General features: G+C 35.2%; 1 protein-coding gene across 3 annotated transcripts in view; it reads right to left on the bottom strand.

Moving 5' to 3' along the window:
• Window positions 1-18636, bottom strand: part of LOC106078880 (proline-rich protein 2-like) — a 29325-nt gene extending 10689 nt beyond the window's left edge. For 2 of the 3 annotated variants that reach the window (XM_013239936.2, XM_013239938.2), the window contains exons 1-2: window positions 8304-8424; window positions 3534-3767 (exon numbers count right to left, since the gene is read on the bottom strand). In XM_013239936.2, coding sequence (XP_013095390.2) covers window positions 3534-3767; window positions 8304-8394 — 325 coding nt within the window. In that variant the 5' untranslated portion in view covers window positions 8395-8424. Of the gene's footprint in view, window positions 1-3533; window positions 3768-8303; window positions 8425-18535 lie in introns of those variants that run through there. The other variant, XM_056013494.1, reaches the window with a different exon arrangement.
• Window positions 18637-25175: the final 6539 nt, after the last annotated feature.

The following is a 25175-nucleotide window of genomic DNA, read 5'->3' as shown; positions in this document are numbered from 1 at the left end:
TCTTTGGTAATTTAAATATAGTTTTGTTAACAAGAAACATAATTCAAAGATGAAATTTAACATTACAATCAATGAGTCAGGACTTAATAATCCGATGGTTCCCAAAGTAGCCATCAATGAGCACTGAGATGATTTTTTTCCTTAGGATGAAGGCAAATAGATTTTTTTTAAAAATTTACATAGTATACTTATTTTGATTCTGAAATGTATGGGGGTACTTTAGTAAATAACGTTGAATATGAATGGTTGTTTTGAATTTAAACAAATTTTAACAGATAAATAGTTTACAAATGTTCTTTTTGTATCTATAGGGTAATTTTTTAGCAAGTGGAAAAACTAAAAGATTGGTAAATACATTGTTTAAAAGCCAAGTAAATTACTATGAATGGTACCATGCATCATGTCTCCATATGAATACACCTGTGTATTATGCCTTAGGCAACAAAGATGCATCATGGCACTGTGTACCGTGTGGGTTACCTCAGTTTACATCAGGACTGTTTGATTCCTTTGATGCAGACACTTCTAACCCATACAACATCCTAAACACCATCCCAAACCAAACTCACCAACCACTAGCCAGATCCACTCCTGTTAAACCTAAATCTACTAAAATTAATACAACAGCCTCACTAAACAAACCTACTAAAGAAGTAACACCAAAATACCTTAAAACCTTAGTAATAAATTTTCAAAGCATTAGGAACAAAACAGCAGACTTAGAAATTTTATTAGAATGTGAGAAACCAGACATAATTGCAGGCACAGAAACTTGGCTACATCCTGAAATTTATAATGCAGAAATTTTCAATAGTATTTATGAAATTTTTAGAAAAGATAGGGCTGATAATCATGGAGGAGTTCTTTTAGCAATAAAAAACACTCTTATAGCAGAAGAAATTACCTTACCTAACTCAAAAAATATAGAATCAACATTTTGTAAAATTAATACCACCTCAACATCCCTAATAATAGGCAGCATTTACAGACCACCAAATTCTAGTTTAGAATACATGCAGGAACTATGTAATCAGATTACGACACTTAAAGAGACAAATAAAAATGCAGTTTTTTGGATTATGGGTGATTTCAACCTACCTGATATAAATTGGAAAACACTAACCATAGATAAACACCAAAACCTTAAGGACATAAATGAGCTTTTCATAGAAACTTTACACAACCTAAGTTTAGATCAAATCATTAAAAAGCCAACTAGATTAAACAACACATTAGATCTCTTCTTAACCAACAGACCTGGATTAGTAGTTGATTATGATATTATCCCTGGTCTATCAGACCATGAGATCATAAAAATACACAGTCAGATAAAAGCAGTAGCCAATACAAAACCCAAAAGAAAAATCTTACTCTGGAATAAATGTAACCTAACACAACTACACCAAGCTGCATTAAACTTTCAACAAACATTCTTATTAGAAAAAGACATTAACCAACCAGTCGATGACCTCTGGAATTTTATTAAAAACCATCTTAAAAGCATTATAGAAAATCAAATACCAACTAAATACACATCAAACAAAATAAATAAATGCTGGTTTAATTATAGACTAAAGAAGCTTTGTAAACAGAAGGAAAACCTATATAGAAAATTTAAAGAAACTAATGCAGAAAGAGTTTACAAAAAGTATATAAAAATTAAACACTTAACCCAAAAAGTAAGCAGACAGCTGCAGAGTGAATACATAAACAATGTAATATCTAAAGACAACAACAAAAACCTATGGTCATACATTAAGTCTAAGAAAATGGAAACAACAGGCGTAGCGCCATTAAAAGATGAACATAACATAATACATAATGATAATGAAACTAAAGCAAACATTCTAAACAAATACTTTGCATCAGCATTCTCAGCCCCAGGAGACAAAGACATATTACTGAATTTGAACCAAGTAGACAACATAGAAGATATAGTAGTACAAGAAAATGGAATTCAAAAACTATTAGCCAACACCAAACCAAATAAAGCTTCTGGACCTGATGGTATTCCAGCTAGATTACTCAAAGAACTAAGTAATGAGCTAGCCCCAGTGTTCAAAATACTCTTTCAGGCTTCACTTAACCAGGGCAGAGTACCAAAGGACTGGAAAGAAGCTAATGTCACCCCCCTATTTAAAAAAGGAGAAAAATCTGACCCAGGAAACTACAGACCAGTATCACTTACCAGCATCACATGTAAAATCCTAGAACACATAATATGTAGCAACATCATAAACCACTTAGACAAACATAATGTCCTCACACCATACCAACATGGCTTTAGGAAATATAGATCATGTGAAACACAACTAATAGGACTAATTGATGATTTTTCAAAAGGTTTAGATAATAGTGAACAAATAGATGCTATCTTACTAGATTTTTCTAAGGCTTTTGACAAAGTTCACCACCATAGTTTGCTTAAAAAATTAAAATATTTCGGCATTAATGGTCCACTGCATCAGTGGATTAAAGACTTTCTGATAGGGAGAGAACAAACTGTAATAATAAATGGCTCTAAATCAACACCGATAACAGTAAACTCAGGTGTACCTCAAGGAACAGTCTTGGGTCCACTACTATTTTTAATTTACATAAATGATTTACCAAATTGCATTAGTTCAGGAACAAAAGTCAGATTATTTGCAGACGATTGCATAATATATAGAACAATAAAAACAACACAAGACACAGATATTTTACAAAGAGAATTAGATGAATTACAGAAATGGGAATCAAATTGGAGCATGTCTTTCCACCCAGAAAAATGTCAGTTGTTAAGAGTAACAAAAAAACTAAAACAAATTAATTCCACTTATCTTATTCATGGCAAACCAGTAACACAGACTAAAAACGCAAAATACCTAGGTGTTATAATAAATGAAAAACTGTCATGGAATCCACATATTGATGAAACTACAAAAAAATCAAACAAAGCATTAGGATTTATTAAAAGAAATTTCTATAAATCAAATAAGAACATAAAACTAAAATGTTATTTAACCTTGGTTAGGCCAATAATAGAATATGCATCCTCTGTTTGGGACCCCTCAACTCAAGAAAACATTAAGAAACTAGAACAGACACAAAATAGAGCAGTGCGATTCATAACAAACGAATATTCACATATGACTAGAGTAACACCTTTAGTAAAATCACTAAATTTAGAAAGCCTTCAGTACAGAAGGCTCAAAAGTAAAGTAGCAATCATACATAAAACACTGAACCATAATCTTCAAATACAAAAACAAAATTTAATAAAATACTCTGAAAGACACAAAGATAAAGGCACATTCCTCGTCCCATATGCTAGGACAAATTTGTACAAATACTCCTTCTTCCCTAGTGCTATTAGAGCATGGAATGGGTTGCCTGAGCTAGCCAGGAAAACCAGTGACTTGGCAGAATTTAAGTCATTGGTTAATATGCATGACTAAATGCATGACGCGTAGGACGTAATCATCTTCTTTTTTGAAGTAACGTCTGTATTATATAAGATAAGATAAGACTTAAGAAAATGGCTACTTTACTTGTGTTAGGATGCATATGCACATGACGGGTTCCTCCATAAATAGCGCCTGCATAAAATGCTGCCCTCCAATTTGAGGATGTGTAAATGCTACTTCCTCTAACGATTCTTCCAGACAGAACCACATTGTGTTTCACTTTGATTTTAGTAGTTGACCGGATGGATGTAGAAGTCCTATGGCCATAGCTTCTGCTGCTTCCTCTGCCTCCTCGTCTAGCTAGACCACCAACGGAAACTAGACAAAATGAAAAAAAAAAGAAAAAAAAAAGAATTTAGTTAACTGTTCCCTAAAAATAAATTGTGAATAAAATATGGCAAAATAAAGGAAAGTCATGATCACGTAAACCACAGACCTCTGATTCAACAATCTGACTATATGCAATACTGGATATTATTATTATTATTGTTATAAGGTAGACAAGACACAATGCTTGAGATTGATCTACTTCTGATAAATCTACTAGATCTGCTAGATCCTGAATCTAAGTCACAGGATAGTTACAGTAGACTCCTAATAATCATAGGGTTCATTTATAGACATAGAATATCATATAGAATATAATATAGTCTTTAAATCATTCATATATCAGTACTTTTCAAAATGTGGTATTCCTAACCACTTCAAGCCATTTCAAGTGGTACTTGTGTGGTCCCTTATTTTCCACAAAACAATGTCTCGATCTTAACATTTTTTTTTCTTGACTTAAGTTTATCTCTAGAGGATTTCAGCAATCATGAAACAGAAGTATAATTAATCTTTTTTTTTTTAATTATCAACCCTAGTTAAAGACAGAGAAATTGAGAAATAATGTAATACCAATTGCTTTCCAGTTTGGGGTGACACATCTAGCTTCTCAGCTGTCTTAAATTGTCTTCAGTCCCATTTAGAGTATGTATAGCTTTGGGAAAGGGGCGTATTTCCATTCTGTATGCAAACTGTTTTTACTGAATGGGCAACCTTCGGAGGGATTAATTCTTCATTTGGAAACAGCCAATATATGTACAAGAACCACCATAAAGAAAATACAGACTGCGGGATCAAACTGGAAAGTATTTGTGGTGGAGCTTTTATGCTTGAATTAAATTGAAAGAAATTCTCATCTTTTATTTCAAAAAATGTTCAAAGAGGAAGAATTCTGGAGTCAAATGAAGAGTTTAATGAGATCAACAATTACAGCTCTGCTACTTTTTAGCTACATGTATCTATGAAAAAAAAAAAATCTTTTGTTCCACGACGAGCATAAAAACAAAACTAAGAAGATGCATTTGAAACACTTTGTTTTTTATCTTTCGAATGTTCCTTCACATTCTGAGGACAATTATATCCTAGTCCAAACCTCCCACAGGATGATGGGAGATGGCAGTGGGCAGGGTTCGAACCAGGGACCTTCGTGACCACTGAACATCAGTTCAGAGCACATACCACACAACCAAGCATCAATGGTGAACATATCTGGCTGTCTTTTACTACGTTTTAGAACACATTTTTCTATGGATCCATGATCAGACGGCAAAGAAGTATGTATCACACTAAACATAGCAGTTAGAGTTAGTAAACTTATAAAAGTAATAATATACTATATACTTTACATATATGAACAACGTTAGCCTGTTATTAAATCTCGTGAACAGGAATGTGACATCAAACAATTGTGCATATGGCTTTTCAGACACTTACATTTATACATAGGTCTCCCATTTTTTAAACAATAATTAAATAATTAAAGTTGAATTAGTTCAGGATCACTTATCATGTTTTCTATTACAGTGATTAGGATTTTTTCTTCAAAAGCACATTTATATAAGCATAAAATTAATGTTTCATTGATTTCAGTTTACTGCTTCTTACCAAGTGGTGCTAGTTCAAAAAAGTTTGAAACGCACTGATCAATACTGAATCTTTTTTAGACTTATATATCCACATTTATTTGCTTTCAGGAATAAAATACCCCCTAGATCTAGATCTATAATCTAGATGAGAATGAGAACTACAGGATATATATCTATCTAAATCTATAATAATTTTTACAAAGCTTATATCAGCTCACTCTGTCTGTGTAGTATGGTATAAATTTTGTACACATTGTTTCTCCCACTTCCTATATTCTGATGTGTTGAAACTTTGCACAATTATTCCTTGTCCTTAACAAAACATGAATCAGTCAAAAAATTAGCCAATTAAATAATTAATTAGTATTAATAAATACATTTTGTTTGATGCTGGAAAAGGGAAATAAATCTTACAATACTGAGATGTATGGCTCTAAATTAGCAGTTTTCCTCCTTGTATAAAACTGTAAAACTACATTGATCATAATGTCATTTTTCTCATACGGAGAATCTTTCGGCAGAAGATTCAAGTTCATCGCTCACGCAAGAATATAGGCATATCATTCTCTTTAGATTGTACTTGACTTTGTCAGAAGGGCTCCTGTCAGTACTTTAATTGAGACTCTACTAGATGCAAGCTTCTTTTTGTCTCTGTGTTGATCAACTAAATGGCTCTTTCAACTTTAACTTTAGTTAACATAATGTTTGATAATGCAAAGGCAACAAGACAATCTCATATCTTGAGAAACTTTAGCAACAGTATTTTTTTTTATAGCATAAAAATACAGACAACTGGTCAACTGGAGGTCATCAAAAAATATCCTCTGAGGAATCTGTGAGGGTTTTGGTGTTTAATCCACAACTTGTGTTACAAGATACTAATTTAGATAGATCTACATTATTCTAGTCAATCAGTAAAGTTGCCTTATCAAACATGTTAAAGCCAAACCACCACCATTTTTTTGTATTAAAATTTTATAACTCTGCAATGGTTAAAAAAAAAATTTGAAAACAAGATTTATATACTCATCGTCCATTTGTCAGTAAAAATAGATATGTTGCAATGTTTCATTAAGCTAAATAAAATCTGGTGTCAAAAGGGTGGGGTAGGTATGGCAAACTGTCTTGCTCAGTAAACAATTTTTTCCCTAGCTATGACGTCAAGCACATAATAAACCACATCAAACGTTATGTATTTCAAAAATGTTTTTAACATAAAATTGTTTCATTTCAAACCATTTTCTAGTCAAACATGAGCTGAACTACAATGTGGATGAGTGAGGAAATAATTGTATTTGCTCCATCCATGTTGATGTGATATTTTAAAATAGGCATATATGATATACTCATATAGTCTCTATAGAATATAAGCATGGTTTTAGTCATTTTAGTTAATAGATTTAGCAATGGCAGAGGGGAGCATTTTTAATATTTAATAATAATTATATTATTATAATTTGGAGATAATTATTTAAAATTTTGTTTTTGGTACATTTATAAACAATAAAATAGATCTATTATAGTGAATTATACTGAATGTGTTATTTGTCAAAATATATATTATAAATTTAAATCATTAATTTCATTAAATTAAATGTGTGAATAGATTATATAGATAAATATAATATATATTTAGCTAGATCTACATGATGATAGTCATAGTCACAGCCATATAATGAAAGTGACAAAGCGTCTAAGCCATAGATATATATATATATTATATAGAAGCTTTTTTTATTTTGTTTTAAAAATTAAAGAATTACAGGGGGGAATTAAATTTTCATAGGGTTCACTCCCCCCCCCCTCCTGGCTACGCCGATAGGTATAGTATCTAGGTGAAACGTTTGTCATGATTAGATGATGGTAATTCTGCAGGATTTCAAGGGGCAGCCATCTTTGTTATTGTTTAGCCTGTAATCTTGTATCTAGGGTTTTCTCTCTGATTTGGATTTTCGTTTGTTTTTATTTTTGAAGCTAAATAATATGTTAGATCTAGCTATACCGGTATCATGTAGTCCTAATAAGTCTATTAATTAGACTCATAATCTAACTGCTAGAACTAGACTAATTAGTTTACTAGAATATATATTAATATGACAAGGTTCTTAAAGTTAAAGGCAATAAAGGTCAATTAATTTTTGGTAATAAACTGTGCTGATATTTATTGTAGGCCTAGTTAAATTTAGATTCTCTATATCAGAATAATTCAGAATAGATAGACAATATTTAACAATTAAAAAGAAGACAGAACAATAAGAAACGTATGGTATTGACACCAAGTCAAAATTAAAAGAAAAAATTATAATAGCATTGCTTTGAAAACACAGAAGTAATGATAATTCTTGGTATTTTTTAAGACACTATCTTGGCTGCCCCTTGAACTCCTGCAGAATTACTGAATTGTATCTAAGTCTAAGTCTAATTGAATTTATTGACCCATTTTAATTTTATGATTTTTGGCTGAACCTGACTCTGTGACAGTCACACTCACACTCAACTAACACTAACTACACGTAACACATTACACAGTCACAGTGACTCACTGATTGAATGATTGCAGTAGGTAGTGATTGAAGACAGTCACAGTCACAGTGACAGTACAGTCACACACAGTCAGTCACAATGACACACTAGTTACAGTCACAAGTCACAGTGACAGTCAGTACTGTAACTTGAGTGTAACTGTGTGTGTCACTGTGAGTAGTGTGAGTGTGACTAGTGACTAGACGACTAGTGACAAAAAAAGTAGTGACACTGACATCACTGACTCAACTGACTGTCAGAGTCAGAGAGTAATCATCATCATGTAATGAACAGTAATGTCTCGTTACTGTTTTGATCTACTCTAGATCTGTATATCGATCTATTTAATCTAGATAGAATACGTATTAAGTGTTGCAGAAGATTGAGAATTTAAAAAAAAAATTGATTTTTCGCTTACCTACACACAGAAGACAATGTATTAATATAAAGAAAAATACAACTCTCTGTAACATTTCCGCCATTTTGAAGTACTCAAAATTTGGCAACATCTAATAAGCTATAAATAGATTCAGGTCAGGTGAGCAAAATCATGTGATATTTGTAAATAAACATTACCGTTTAAAATGGGATGGGATGGAGAGAAGTGGGGTACTGACTTACTGACCATGGTGGCTTGAGGACGGTTGGCTAAAGGGGGAAGGGGGGGGGGATCATACATTTTCTGGCCTGTGAGAGGAACATCTTTATAAAACGTTTTAAATCATAGAGCATTAAATAGATCTTGATATCACAGACTCCAGTTGAATTCGTAAAGCTGAGAACGAGAGGGGAAAAAATCCTAACATAGGCCTCTATGTTTTAATTAATTATGCATTCAGCACCGAGCCTCGTTCGGTTGAATAATTTGTTGAGGAAAGATATTTACATATTTTGGAAACATTTTTGTAATGACAAAAATGAGCGATCGAGTAAAGACTCCAAATCTAAAGAATTAAAAACATCGTGTTCGTATTTAAAGGGAAACTCCGATGGTTTTGACAATTTTTGATATAATATGTGTTTTGATTTATAGATAATGAATATATTATTCTTTTTTTTTTATTTGCAAGAATAACTTAGTAATTGATGTTTTTGTGACATAATTTTTCTGCGCATCCAAAACAGTCAGATTTTCACTGAATTTCTGTGTGACGTCACGAAGGTGCACTCAAATCCTATAGATAGGGAAGCGCCAAGTTATACGAGGACGAGGAAAAAAAATTATCTTTGATAAAAAAAATTTTCGTTATTACATCATTAAAATACTTTAAAAGAAATTTCTAATGGTGTATAAATTATGACTGTATGTTTGACAGTAAGAAAGTTATGATTTTTTTGTGCTGTTTCGACCTAACATTGGTTGACATGGAAAAAGTGATGAGAGCTTGACGCTGGCTCAGCCGGCGAGACACACCCCCAAGGTCAAAAGTTAAAAAGTTGGAATTGAGTTTCGTAGACGATAGATCTACTTATTAAATAAGAAATTTAATAGTAGATCTAGTATTCGTAGTAAATTTCTAGCTCACAAATCTGATTCATTTATATTTATGAACTTCAGTTTTTTTTAAATGTCTCAGTAGTATCATTAATTGAATTCTTTGGCCTGGAAATCCAATGTATTGTTGGTACTGCACCTGGTATTAACTTCAATTTTTTTCAAATCCCATTTCCACAGCAATGAAAATGAAGTTGCTGAAACAGCTTCTCTCAAAATGGTTTGAGCATAAACATGAATTAGCTAATGCCTTTGTAAAATATTTGCTCTTCAGGCGAATACATTTTTCCCTTTAAAACTTCATTCAAGTTCATCTCTTGGAAACAAATGAAAAGAGACACTAATTTCTGTATCAGCATACTTGCTGATTTTATCTTTGTATTTGTGATTGGAACTACTGCAACAAGCTGAAAAACAATATTTAATTTTCTTCAAGTAGAAATAGAGGTTTAGATCTAGAATATTATTTATAAACAATGACCGATTATAAATCAACGTGGAGACTAGATCTAGCTGTGAAGCGTAACAATAAATGCGATCTGATAGGTCTAGAGCAGTGTTTCTCAAACTTTTTTGTCTGGCGGCACAGTAAAAAAACTACAAAAATTTCGCGGCACACCACTAAGAGCAACAGTTGTTTTATAATAAAAAGAAAAAAAAAGATTTTACCTGTTTTTAAGTATTACATTTAATGTGTAGGGTATGCCTGTTTTTGAGAGCAAATGCGATCTAATAAAGTCTCCACAGTCGACAAACAAACTCGCATTTCATCGTCTATTGTAAGAAGTATCTCTCTTTTCTTAGACTTGATTTCAGTCAGTGCTGAAAATTCAAACTCACAAAACCATAAAGATGCAAATGGAAGAATTATTTTGATTGCTTTTAAACTGATTGCAGGATATAACTTCTTGATTGAAATCCAAAACATGTCCTGGCTGTTTTCCCCAAAAATTTGACTTTAGAACTGCATCATTTTTAAAATCAATGAGCTGCTCTTCTTCTTCATTTTGTAAGATTTGTAGCTTCATTTTTTCCAAATGGAGAGCTGACCCATCCATACTCATTACTTCCAACTGTTGGAAAGTAATGCTGCAATGCTGACTGCAGATGTGTCAAAGTGTCCAGAATTTCGGGGCTCATTTCTTTATTTGAAGCACATTCATTGTAAGTTGGAAAGCAGTCCTTTCGAGATCTTACTTTGCATCAACGACAATTTTTCACCATTGATTTCAGTTTTGAGATGCAGTGATGATGGTTTCCGATGGTCCTTTAAGACTTAAATTCAATGAATTTAATTTGTCAAATAAATCAAAAAGAAATGTCACCTTAATTAACCCACCAGATCTCGTCATGAAAAGAAAATCCAAAGTCTTTTTTTTTTCAGCCTCCAAGAATGAAATCAGCTCAGCCTTGAGTTGGTCGACATGCTTTAACACATTTCCCCTGGAGAGCCAACGAACGTTGGTGTGATACAGGAGACATTTGTAGTCTGAATCCATTGCTTCACAAAGCTCTGAGAAAAGTCGGGATGCAAGCGGTCGAGATTTGATGAAGTTTACAACTTGAATCACTTGATCCAGAACAGACATCAAATCTTTCGGCCAAGACTTGAATGCAAGAGCATCTCTGTGGATCATGCAGTGAACAACTAATACATTTGGATTTTCTTGACGCAAAAGAGTGACGAATCCCTTTCTATTTCCCTGCATTGAAGGACAGCCATCGGTGCAAACGCTGACACAGTTTTTCCACTGTAGTTTAAATAGCAAAATGTTTTCATTCACCACTTTGAAAATATCTTCACCTTTGGTCGTAGTTGGTAAGTCTTTGCAAAATAAGAATTCGTTGACACATTTTTCATCCTTTATGAACCGAATAAAAGCTAGCAGCTGGGCTTTGCCGCTAACGTCTGTGGATTCATCAACTTAAAGAAAGAGACCACAGCAGATAAACTTTATCGTCAATCAAGTCGAAGTGTTCGCAGATTTGATCTTGTAAATCTGACGATAAGTCTGCGCGAGATAGTATCATTGGACAAAGGAAATTTCTTAACTTTTTCGGCAGTATCGGGTCCAAGGATAGTTTCAACAACTATTGCTAAAGCTGGTGCAATGACAAGATTCAGCCTCTGTGTGTGCTTTCTTGCGTTTCGATAATAACTGAGCAACCTTATGACTTGCAATCAATCCCTTTTCTGGCAGCTTTAGGTAGTTCGTAAGTTTCTTAGCTTGTTTATTTTGTTGAGCCCTGATGTTTTCGAAGTATTCCTTCGGTTGCGCTTTTACAGCTGGATGTTTTGTTTCCAAGTGTCTCTTCAATTTGCTTGGAACAAGCGCCTCATTCGACAGAGTTGCATTGCAGATCAGACAGAATAGCAATGGAGCATCTTCAGGTCCAGAAGATATAAAACTATATCCGATGTAATCTTCTTTGTACCTTCGTTTTGGTTCCTTGCTTTTCATTTAATGCTTTCGCAGTTTCATTTTTGCTAACGTATTTCTCCATGGATAACTTTTTTTTTGTTTTGTTGTTATTAGCTTACACCTAAACAATTTACACGAAACACATCGCTTATTATTATCGTTACCAATTCAAGAACTGCTTTGCGTCTGCTAAGGCGGCCTACATTTGAGTCATTACAATTATGTATAGTGGAACATTTCTTAACCTGAAGAGCTAACACCCCTTTCGTCACTATGGAGCGCTGCACTTCTATTACTGGTCGTTGAAAGTGGGGATGTCATCCGCAACGTAAAATAAACATTTAAAAGTAGGCAGACCTGTGTAACCCTGCACGTGTGGCGTTCTGAAAACTCCCGCGGCACACGTGAAAATCTTCGGCGGCACACTAGTGTGCCGCGGCACACAGTTTGAGAAACACTGGTCTAGAGTCTAGATCTAGACTAGAGAGTTTATCGGTTATATAGGTCTAGATCTAAATTTAGCCAGCACCCTTGTGACGTCACGTTTTTAAAAACTAAAAACATCTCGCAGAACCCCGTTTTTTTGGGGGCGTGGAGAATTTTCTGTCTAATTTATTAAATATAAAATTTTCCGAGCATTTAAATAAAAAATGATATAATGTTTACTATTACAACTTTTTACGCAGAATTTAAATATGTCAATAACTAAAATTTGAAAAACTATCGGAGTTTCCCTTTAAAGAAGGATTCATCAAATCAATTTTTGGACAAAAAAAAAAAAAGTCGGGCAGTCAACGAATTCGCAAAGACCTACGCTGCCGCTTCTTTTGTCTTATCTATAAACCTAAAATAAAACACAAAAACAAGGGAAAGTAATTGTACTTGACTGAAATGGTGGTATAAGCTGAATTAGTAGGCCTACCCTGTCGACGTCTGAGGCTTAGTGAACACAAACATGAAGTAGAAACAAAATAAACGCTATATATTTATACAATGGATAGTAGAGGATTATATAGAGAATGACAGCAGAGGATGAAGTAGAGGATGACAATAGAGGATAGTAGTAGAGGATGATAGTAGAGGATGACAGTAGATGATAACAGTAGTGGATGATAGTAGAGGATGATAGTAGAGGATGATGTCGGGCAGGGTTCGAAACCAGGAATATCGTAATGAAAGTCTAGAGCGCCTACTATTTGACCTGGCAGCCAACTTATTTAAGCAGGAAGTTAGCAGTAGACCATTAGCTATATCTTAAATTGACATGCATAGTACATATTCTAGATTACCAGAGAAAATTTGTAACTATTTTGTTGAAACTTCGCCTTGCATATTTGTCATGATGGCATTTAATACTGCGGGAGTCACGCATTGCAGGTCCCGAGTCAGGGCCGGCTATATATAATTGGAGGCCCTACGCGAGTGAATTTGGTGACCCCAAATGAAATATCAAAAAAAAAAAAAAAAGCGAAAAAATAAAATTTCCCAATTTAGTTAAACCCTAATGTAGTCTACTCCAATATTAACAATGGGGACAAGTTTCGCTAGTTTTTCTCTAAATTTTTTTTTTATTTTGCGTAAGGCCCCCGACAATCGGAGGCCCTAGTCATCTAGTCGGTTGCTTAGTTTGCACATGTCTAAGGCGGCCCTGCCCTTGTATTCGGATCGGTCGATTATTGACCAGAATGTCCCGTAAGGCAACGTGATACAAAAATAAAAAAACAAAAAAACTTCAATGTAATCTATAATGATATCATTTTTAAGACATAGGGACCTACAACCAGTGGCGTAACTAAGGGGGGGGGATGGGGGGGGGGAGAATTTTAAAATCCCCCCGGGCCCCCACCTAGGGGGGGCCCCCAAATGGGTGTCCGAAATTTATTTGTTAATACATAAATTAATATATTTGATTGACAAATAGTGTCAACGGGTGTCTTTTTTTAATAAACATTTATGGATTAAATTTATCACAAAGACTAAACCTAGATATTTGAAAATATTTTTGCCGCAGAGATCTGTTTTTGGATATATAGCCTGTATTTCATTTTAAACTTTGTTGCCACGAATAAAACTGCATGATCTACAGCGAATTCCAGGTATCTTGTTACCTTTACTAATAATAGATCTAAATGGCGAGTATTATGTGGCTACACTAATTAACCTTGAAGCAAAATTTACAGGATCAAGTATAACTAAAAGTTATTCTTAACAATGCTAAAATTGTCCATTATTCGGGTTTGGCGTCTATAATTTCAGAATTAAACTTCACACTCGAGTTATTACCCCTTTATTCATCTTTCCTCAATCCAATGGAAACTCTCTTTTTATTTACATCTAATGATCTAATCCTTTTGCTTTCGCACAAAACATAAAAAAAAATAATGACGTAATATCATATAATATTAATACATCCTTCCTATTGAAGTTATTATCACACCCTTCCTTTTAAAGTTCTTGATAGTGATATCTACTAGCAGGGCCGGCACTAGCATTTGCGGGGCCCTATGCGAAACGGATCGCGCGGGGCCTAGTCTGGGTAGGGATAAGCATAATGTCAAAATTATTATTTTTTGAATTAGAAAATAGGCCTACTTTCGTCTTTGCAATAAATTTTTATCAAATGAAAGCTCGCAATGCCACTTTTTATTTATTGGCACCCCAAAACGTCAATTTCGTCTATTCTTCAGGAGATGTGAATAAATTCAAAAAAAGTTCAGGACTTTATCGTATATTTTGCCTTTTCATGAGATTTCCTGGAGGCCCTGAAAAATCAGGTCGCGAAAACCCTGTTATTTTATATACGTTATAATTGTTTAATTTAATAATGTACACTTGGAATTAGCGCGGGGCCTTTGAAAGCGCGGCGCCCACTGCGACCGGCACTGTCTACTAGGAACTTTAACAATTCGTCCACTTCTGGTTGTCTTGACTGAACAAGTTCTCTAGACATTGTTCTATAACTGTCTGTTTCGTTTGTAGCAACAGTTTGCAGTTCATTGTCTTCATTGGTATCATAGTACCCTGAGATGTCTTCATCGAAACTTTAAAAAGCGTTGATTTCTTCTGTATGTTATTCCATTGTTTGTCTTTATGATGTAAGATCTGGGTGCTGAATTTTTTTTATGACAACTTCTTTCTGCCATGTTTGACATAGACGAACTCTCCGACAGAATAATCTTTAGGTAGTCTTGCTTTGCATCGTATTTCACTTAGCTTTTCATCTGTCGTTCGTTGAGTAATGTCTCTGCATTTTCAGCTACCAATGGTTTCAATAGTTTGTGATCAGTTGGAATGATTCCCTGAGTCTTCTACTCGTCGGCAGTTGTGATGGTGAATACGGCAGTCCACTTATCGGAGTATTTCTATACTCGAGCATAACGAGATATGGAACTTTCCCATTTTTGTATACTCTGAATCCTTTTGCTTTCGCACAAAACATAAACAACCAACAATGACGTAATGCCATATAATATTAGCACAGAATCTTCTTCATGCAGTGGAAAATTACGAATTTTTTGCCTATCTTGAATTCTGGTCAAAGCTCCTGTGCCCAATTAATATAGTTCGGAAGAAACTACAAAAGTCTGGACTGCATATACGGGAATCTGCTAAAGAAATTAGTACCCTTTCATGTTTTCTGCAAAATGATGAGAAATTGATAAAAACCCAATCCATCGAAAAAGCAAAAGAAGGTAGTGAATACTATGGATTCCCAGTAATCAAAACAACCATATGAAATGTTTGTTTGTTAAATGTTTTACATGTTTCCCGGATGTTCCTTCAGAGTTGAAGATAGTTTACTTCCTAGTCCAAACCTCCCGCAGGACGACGGGGGATGGGAGCGGGCAGGGTTTGAACCCTCGACCGTCGATAAATCCGAACGACAGTCCAGCGCGCAAACCGCACGACCAGGCAGCCATCTTGATGGGAAGTTGAGTTCTAATGTAGGACTGTCAATACAACTGCAATTCAAACGTGTTGCGACAGAAGTGCTGGACAGATTTCATATAGAGATGAAGGGCAGATTCCAAAGGCTGGAAAGAAAATGGATACCTTTGGGTTTCTTCTTGAACCAAGACACCTGTTAGAAGACCCGCTTGTGACAAACTGTGCTACTTTTCCTGTTTGTATGATGAAATAAATGGAAAATCGCTTTTTTAATGATGTCATTGATGCACGAGCACTTTTCATCAACAAACAGTAATACAATCACCAATAGACATATTGAGGAAACAGGCTTCATATGGGAATTACGTGTACTCAGACTTTGCAACCTCCTCCTAATACCGCTAACTTCCATTACGTCATGTGAGAGATCATTCTCAAAGCTCAAACTCATCAAAAAGTATCTCAGGAGCACAATGACGCAAGAAAGGCTTATCATGGTTTTAATGTCAGTGAAGTCACAAATACTAGAAAGTATCGATGTAGTTGATGTTATAGATGTCTTTGCTGCACAGAATGCATGACGTGAAGCGATATCAATTTAGATTTGTCACTTGTGCATTATTTAACTAATAAACAACGGTATTATTCATTAAAAGAGTCTTGATGATTACTTTTTGTTAAGTTTACTGATATACTGAACCAATTTGATTTGGGGCTTATATATTTTTGCGTACATTATCTCATGTCATATGTCAAATGTCAAAATGCAAGGGGCCCCCAAAGAGGTCAATCCCCCCCGGGCCCCCAAATCCCTAGTTACGCCCCTGCCTACAACTTTTTATTATATCAACGGCTACATAGTGTGTATTTCATAACATGTAAACTACCTCTCCACACACACACACACGCTTATTTTCTATACACAGGCACTCTAAGCCCGTTTCCGCTAAGATATGATTGTTCATAAAGGTTAACTCAGAGTTTGTCTGGCTGAATGGCATATATAAAACACATTGATTGCATGATATTAGCTCCGATATTAATAGCACTTGTTTATAGAACTAGGGATTACATTAAGTTTCCTTCGTGGTATAAAGATAAGTGTTTAAATACAATATCAAAAGCCGATAAGAACTTTTTAATGAGCACTTGCCAATAAATATATCTACAAAAGTTATCAGAATATATTATATGTAGGCCTACTTTTCACTTCAGAAGATAGTTCCTCTTTCAGACCTTGCAATATATAGGGCAGAGGATGTAAAGGTCATCTGTTTCTGTGGCCCACGGTTAACGAGAGTGTCATGTGGTTAGCAAAACGTCCAACTGCCTTTACATTTCCAAGTAATGTCAGGGAACCTTTAGAGCTGGTTGGACTCAGAAATGCCCTAAGGATCCCGATATTGAAAATCCAAGCCGTTACCGAGATTTGAACCAAGGACCCCTGGTTCGGAAGCCAAGCGCTTTACCTTCTCAGCCACCGGACTCTGGGTAATAGGCTGTCTATAGTGTGGAATGCGCTCCGGCTGTTGCCGGCTTTTCCTGAAGGACGTCTGAGATAAGACGTGATAACAAGTCAGATGTTTTATAGCTTACAAGTCAGATGTATTATAGCTTACAAGTAAATTGTATTATAGCTTACTAATCAGATGTATGATAGCTTACAAATCAGATGTCTGATAGCTCACAACTCAGAGGTATGATATCTTATAAATTAGGTTATGATAGCTCACAACTCAGAGGTATGATATCTTACAAATTAGGTTATGATAGCTCACAACTCAGAGGTATGATATCTTACAAATTAGGTTATGATAGCTCACAACTCAGATGCATGATATCTTACATCTCATACGTATGATAGCTTACAACTCAGATGCATGATATCTTACATCTCATATGTATGATAGCTCACAACTCAGATGCATGATATCTTACATCTCATATGTATGATAGCTTACAACTCAGATGCATGATATCTTACATCTCATATGTATGATAGCTCACAACTCAGATGCATGATATCTTACATCTCATATGTATGATAGCTTACAACTCAGATGCATGATATCTTACATCTCATATGTATGATAGCTTACAACTCAGATGCATGATATCTTACATCTCATATGTATGATAGCTCACAACTCAGATGCATGATATCTTACATCTCATATGTATGATAGCTCACAACTCAGATGCATGATATCTTACATCTCATATGTATGATAGCTTACAACTCAGATGCATGATATCTTACATCTCATATGTATGATAGCTTACAACTCAGATGTATGATATCTTACATCTCATATGTATGATAGCTTACAACTCATATGCATGATATCTTACATCTCTGATGCATGATATCTTACAACTCTGATGCATGATATCTTACATCTCTGATGCATGATATCTTACATCTCATATGTATGATAGCTTACAACTCAGATGTATGATAGCTTACAATTCAGGAGTATTTTGATACACCACTTAAAATACCAAGAAAAATACTTTGCAAATTATTTTATGTTCACAAATGAAAATTAAGGAATTTAATATCCGAAGCGCGGCGGTCATCTGTAATAATGAAGTAAAACACAGGTTATGAATTTATTGCAAACAAGAAATAGCCTTATTATAATATGTCTATAAATATAAAATTAAAATAAAATTTCTGGACCAAGACTCTGAACACAAATCAAATACACTTCAAAGTCTCTAATCACAACATAGATATGTTCATCTCTTTCCATTCATCATTGCTGGAGTTTTGGATCCAAATGCCTGGCGTTGCCGGTGGGTAAAAGCTAGTAGTAGAAAAAGCAGAACTGAAAGACTTACTTGTTAATATTGGCAATTAGGGACATCAATCCATTATGTCTCCTGTATAGGTACACCTTCATCACAGGAATTTGCTTGGTTTTTTGTGGGGGACATAAGTGACGGCAGCCATTCCATTGGAGTGATCAGTCAGTGACAGTTCAAACTGTTAAAAGGGGCTGTGATAAGCACACATTATGGGTAGGTCTACTATTTGAATGACAAGGCAGTATATTGACAATATTCTATGCTATAATACTTTTCTCTTTCACAAGTGTACATTCAACAGCGACAATTGGGCAGCAAATGTACACAATAAGATCTTGTTGATGCAGCTTGGGGTGGGGGGATTTTAAAATCACGAAGCCGTTGATTCATTAATTATAGAATTTTATTTATACTATTTACGGTAGTTAAAGCCCCATAAAATGCATATTCTGATGTATATACTGTGCATTATTCTGCTATTAAAATGTTTTTGTTCAAAAATCTAATCTGCTATTCTTACTAAGATTAAATCCTCCCGCGCCGTTAGGCGCATTGGGCGGCAAGCTGCCTCCACAAAAATCTGTCACAAATGTCTGAAGCCTCTTCCCACCTGATGTCCACAACTCTAAGAACCTCCATGAAAGTGTGGCGGCAAGTTATATTAGGATTTCCCTGTTAGCGCTTTCCTCGTAATTGCCTCTATGTCATCACAACTCTTAGTATGCGTATTTCATTTTGTCGGGGAACATGTCCCTCAAACCTCATGCGACGCTCTGTCACAAGCTTACTAAGCGGTCGACTCCCAGTTCGGCATAGGTTTTTCTTGATTGAGACCCGATCTCTATAACTGACTCATAAAATCCGTCTTAGCCATCTTTGTTTAACTACCTTTAGCCTTTTTTTTTTCAATTTCGGCAGATGACTATTCACTGTCATTTATTAATGGAGCCCAGCGACTGGTAGAAATGTGTAACCTCTCTTGGCTACGCTCTTGGAATTCGGTGAATGTAGTTTGCTTTAGTTTCAGACCTTGTGGTCTATAGGGCAGATGATGTGAAGGTCATCTGTTTCTGTGGCCTACGGTTAACGAGGGTGTCATGTGGCCAGCACAACGACCAACCGCCTTTACTTTTCCCTAACTAATGTCAGAGGCGCCCGAAGATCCAAAAAAATAAAAATCCCAGTCTTCACCAGGATTCGAACCCCGGTCCCCAATTCGGAAGCCAAGCGCTTTACCGCTCAGCCACCGCGCCACCAAAACCATCTTAAGGGTTTTTAAATTTAAAGCCCTCTGGAGGGGGGGGGGGGGTAAAATCAAAATGCTGCGCGGTGGCTCAGCGGGATTTTTTATTTCGGGATCTTCGGGCGCCAGCTCTAATGGGTACCTGACATTAATTGGGGACAAGTAAAGGCGGTTGGTCGTTGTGCTGGCCACAGAAACAGATGACCTTTACATCATCTGCCCTATAGACCACAAGGTCTGAAAGGGAACTTTACTTTACTATGATGCCACCTTAAAAAAAATTATTTAATGTTGAAAATTATTTAATTATTCCGTTAGTCTGCACGCGTAATGCAAAGACTTGATTTTGCGATTATGCCAATTGTAAGTACACCAGTGGAAATCAAAGCATATTTTATGGTGTTCCTAACAGTCGGCGACAAGTTTACGTCAAATTGAAGCATCCTTTAAACAGCTTGAAGATGCTATGTTATGCTTGCAGAGACAAGGGATATCAATAACGATGTTAACGGAGCGGATATAAAAGGTTGCGTTCTTGTTGTACTAAAACGTCTTCGTAAACTCGATCCGAAATCATTTTTATGCGCCATGTCATTTTTGGAGTCATGGCGAAATGTTCAGTTGTTGAAGCGAGACTCTTTGAAGATACATATCAAATTAATATTACGTAAGGCGATTCAACCGAGAAGGCCTGAACACTGACCTGCGTCTGTTCGGCGAGGCAAAGAGCTATTCGACTAAACTGTGCCCACAGATGTGACGTTGCAGGTCAGTGTTCAGGCCTTCTGTAAAGATTGGTCTCGCTGCTACACAGCAATGGCAGTGAAAACGTAAGCGTGAATGACCGGAAGTGTGCTAGTTTTTAAATAAGGAGAGAGGCCAGTGTGTGATATATGCGATGACCAAGTTATTGTGTTTTTGTATATATACAGCTGAACCCGAGGGACGCCAACACGAGTAATAAGAAACTAGTTTATTTCATTTACTTTCTAAATTAAAATAGTAAAGAGCTTTTACAGGGGCCACCAAAATTCATTCGCCTAGGGCCGGGGTCGGCAACCTGCGTCTCGCGAGCCACATGCGGCTCTTTGGATGTGAAGCTGCGGCTCTTTAGTTATATACGCAAATATTAATTATTTTATAAAAACTTTTTTTTTAAATAGTTCTGAATTTTTTAACGAAGATTAGGCGCCGATTCGATCTCTCAGCAACTTGTACTCGTTTTTGACGCAAGAATAATTGGCATCTTAAACACGTGTAAACAAGTTAGAAGCGAATTATCTTCTTAAAGGTAAAAGCAATCTACAAGTAAGCTAATGCTATTCTGGCAGGCGTTGCACAAAAAGGCAAACCATTTACAGATGATGAGTATGTCAAAGACTGCTTCCTACGTGCATCTGATTCGTGATTTAAAAACAAACTAGAAATCTTGCAAAAAAAATAAATCAATCTCTTTGTCACTATCCTCTGACACAGTACAAGATAGAATAGCTAAAATGTCATCAAATGTAACGTATCTGCAGGTGGAAGATATTCAACTTTCTTGTGCCTTATCTTGGGACATAAAGACAAGGCAGAAGTTGCCCAAATTTGTCGGGTATATATATTTCTTAGGATTGCTACCACTCTCATAACAAACTAGGGGGGACGATAGAGCGAATGCATTGCAAAAATACCGTGAAGACAATAGGATTAATTAAAATAAAATAATTTAAATAGCAACTAACAGAGCCAGAAGTATGAAAGGAAAAAATAAAAGGGCAACAATGGTTCGTCGGAGCAAAATAAAACAAGAAATTTGTATGTTTCACTGCACCAAGAAGCGCTGTGTCCGAAATAATAAGGTCATGAATACGGTAATCAAGATTATTAACAGCATCTTGTCAAAAGCACTCTACCACTTTAACGAAATGGAGACTCAGTATTCTGACATTTCCAACGCTAAGGTAATGAAACGTTTTGCTTTGTGCTTGATTGAAATAAATACATTTCTAAATGAAAAAGGCATTTATCACACTGAATTAGAGAACGACAAATACTTGCAAAAATTTTACTTTATGATTGATATAACAGAGAAATTAAATCAGCTGAATATACAATTGCAAGGAAAGGAAAACCCATCCTATGTTTTAGTAGAAGAATTGGTTTGTTTTGAAGAAAAAAAATAATTCTTTTTGCAGAAAATATTCAGAGCGGTCAATACATCATATTGAATATATAAAGCAGTATCGCGATAAAATCAGTGCAACTTTTGACACGCATTACTCAGCATTTATAAAAAATTTTAAAAAGATGAATTTCTTGACAGATTTGAGCAGTTCAAAACCAACAAAGCCTTTTTAGCATTCCTAGTACACCATCTCAACACAAAATATAACGAAATCCACATTGATTCATTTGGAATTGATACTGGATCTTTCGATATATACTTGATCGATTCAAAAAGTAAAGCTTTATGGGGTGGAGAATTTACAGAGCAAGTTGCAATAGTTGGAAGTCCAGTGATGTACGTAATGAGACAAAAGTGGAGAGCTTTCAAAGAAATGCCGCGAAATGATTCGGCGCATGCAATAATCTTCCAGATTGGCTACAGTGAGGTGAAGAAGTTGGCATTAGGAGTACTCTCTTCGGATCGACATATTTGTGTGAGCAAGAGTGTCATACATGGATTTTATTAGAAGTAAGAAGCCATTATACATGAATTTTATTAGAAGTAAGAAGTCAACTAACAAATGAAAATTTAGAGTCGTGTTTGAAACTAAAAACAAACTATGAGCTAAATGTATCTAAACTTTCTAAAACCAAAGCAATCGCTCCATTGAATTAGTTTGCTCAAATTTGTGTTATTGAAGTACAAGTTAGTGTTGTATGTAAATGTTTAACTGCTATAGTTGTTACGAAATGAAAAATATTTATCTAATAATGCCATATTTATATATTATCTAATTTGTTGTGAAAAACACTACCTAAATATGAATTCTTTTTTTTTCCATAAAAAAAAATATTGCGTGAGAACTATTTATAGTTGGGAAGAAAACACTTTGTGGCTCTTTAAAAACTTCGAAATTTTGTAAATTGTAATTTTTGGCTCTTCCGACTCAAAAGGTTGCCGACCCCTGGCCTAGGGCCTCCAGTTACCTAAGACTGGCCTTGCCTACAAAATTCGTACACTACTACTACACACGATGAAAATGTTTGTAATTCCTTACTCTTCCTATTTCTATATTATACTTATATTTTTAAAGATATGACCATGATACATTTCCATAACTTTGACACACTGTAAAATGCTTTTATTGAAATTGAAATAACTGTTTAAATCATTTACGATAACTTGCCCTCGATACAAGGGCGAGTAACTAATATTATACCGGAAGTCCATAAATAATAGATATGGGTTTTTATTACGCTATACAGAGCATGTGTTTCTTAAAATAGAACGTAAAGGGGGAGAACTATTGGACAACGTTTAAATTTTTAACCAGTGGTGCCAGACATTTTTTCGGTGTGGGACAATATATATTTCCAACTGACAGTCACGTGCTACATCGCCGCAAAAAAAAAAAATGTTATCAAGTACAATGAAACAGAGTCTCTGCTGCTTTAAGCTTTAGGGTGCAATATTGACAGACGTTTCGAGGATATAGAATAACTATATGATGAACCCCAATTTTTTTTTCCAAAGCTTATATCAGTGTTTCTCAACTTGCTTCCTTAACGGAACACTTCTCACTTTCTGAGTATTCAGCGGAATACGTTGCTTATTTTTTTGAGAGAGATTAATTCACATGGTGGCCTTCTAGTTTGTGGGCCATCTATTCAGGCCTCGAGGATCACTAGGAACACAGTCTGGGAAACACCGGCTTATATTAATTCCCTCCGTTTATCTGTCTAGGTGAATTCTTTTACACTTTTTTTTTCCCATTTCCGATTCTCGGATTAAGTTGACATTTCGTTATTTATTCATTGTCAATGACAACACATGATCAAGAAAAATAAAGTAACCAATTAGTAAATCAATTAGTGGGCATGTCCTCCTTTTTGGGTCCGTGATCTCCGTCCGAAAAGATTTGTTTTGTTCCCTATTTCAGACCTTATGGTCTATAGGGCAGGTGATGTAAAGCTCGTCTGTTTCTGTGGCCTACGGTTAACGAGGGTGTCATGTGGCCAGCACAACGACCAACCGCCTTTACTTTTCCCCAACTAATGTCAGGTACCCATTAGAGCTGGGTGGACTCAGGGGATCACGAAATAAAAAAATCCCAATCTTCAACAGGATTCGAACCGGGAACCCCAGTTCGGAAGCCAAGCGCTTTACCTTTCAACCACCACGCTTCCATCCGAATAATAATAGTTATAATAATTATAATAATAACAATAATAATAAACTACACCTAAAGGTTGCTTCGAGAAATACGAAACTTTAATTTTACAACCTTTCTTAAACGGACATATTTTAACCACTACAGTGTCAGCCTAGTTATTAAAGTAGGCCAATACTTTGTGTTGTTGGTGTGCGTGTGTGCGTGTCTTCCTTAGTAAGGATTTGTCCTCCTTTTTGTCCTCCTATGGGTGCTGCAAGCATCTGGTGACCCGAATCGGATAGCGTCACCTCGAGGGCTGGGTGTTCTCCGCGGGCCGTAGTTTAGAACCAGTGGTCGAAACAAATATGGATTTAAAGATTATAAAAAAATAACTAAATCAAATAGAAATTTTTAGATCAATGATTTACTTCCTTAGCTGACCGAAACCTGTAGATCTTACATTCCCTTTCGATGTCTTTTATCGTAGGTCTTTAACTAATTGTCAAAGTGATAAAGTAGTTGATACCAAAATGGGAAGTAACTTTTGCTGAACGTGTGACTCATGTGTCACTTTAAGTTCAGTTCATTTCATTATTCAAATTTTGTTCACGAAATTATTAAAATTATATTCTTCTTCTCTTTTTACAATTTACAAAGCTTATATTAACTCTGGTACAAATTTGGTACAGGTTTTTTTACCCACTTCCAATCAAGTTAAAATTTTGCACAATTATTCTTAGTCGATGACAATACATGAATCAAACAAAATAAGATAAAAATTAATTAATCCAGTAGTGATAAATAATTCTGATTTATATAGAAAATGGGAGCGAAACCTTGTAGTATTGAGAAACATGGCAGTGATTTTACGGTTTGTCCCCTCAGATATTTTTTTAATTTTTTTAGGTACTTTTTATATTTTGCTTTCTTCAATTTTTATTTTATTTTCAAGACCTTCTTAACGTATACAAATTCCTAGAGAACCTTATGCTTAGAAATTAATCTCTTTCTTTCGGCGGACGACGGCTATGTCTGAGCTGGTTGTTACAAAATATCTAGGTCGCAGCTGGGGGTTGCGTAGTCAAGTGAAATACGACACTCCTAATTAATCTTCGGACTCGAAGAC

Source organism: Biomphalaria glabrata, chromosome 16 (genome assembly GCF_947242115.1).
Source record: "Biomphalaria glabrata chromosome 16, xgBioGlab47.1, whole genome shotgun sequence".
Taxonomy (NCBI): domain Eukaryota; kingdom Metazoa; phylum Mollusca; class Gastropoda; family Planorbidae; genus Biomphalaria; species Biomphalaria glabrata.
Note: the sequence above shows the minus strand (reverse complement) of the source record. Positions and strands in the feature narration are given on the sequence as shown.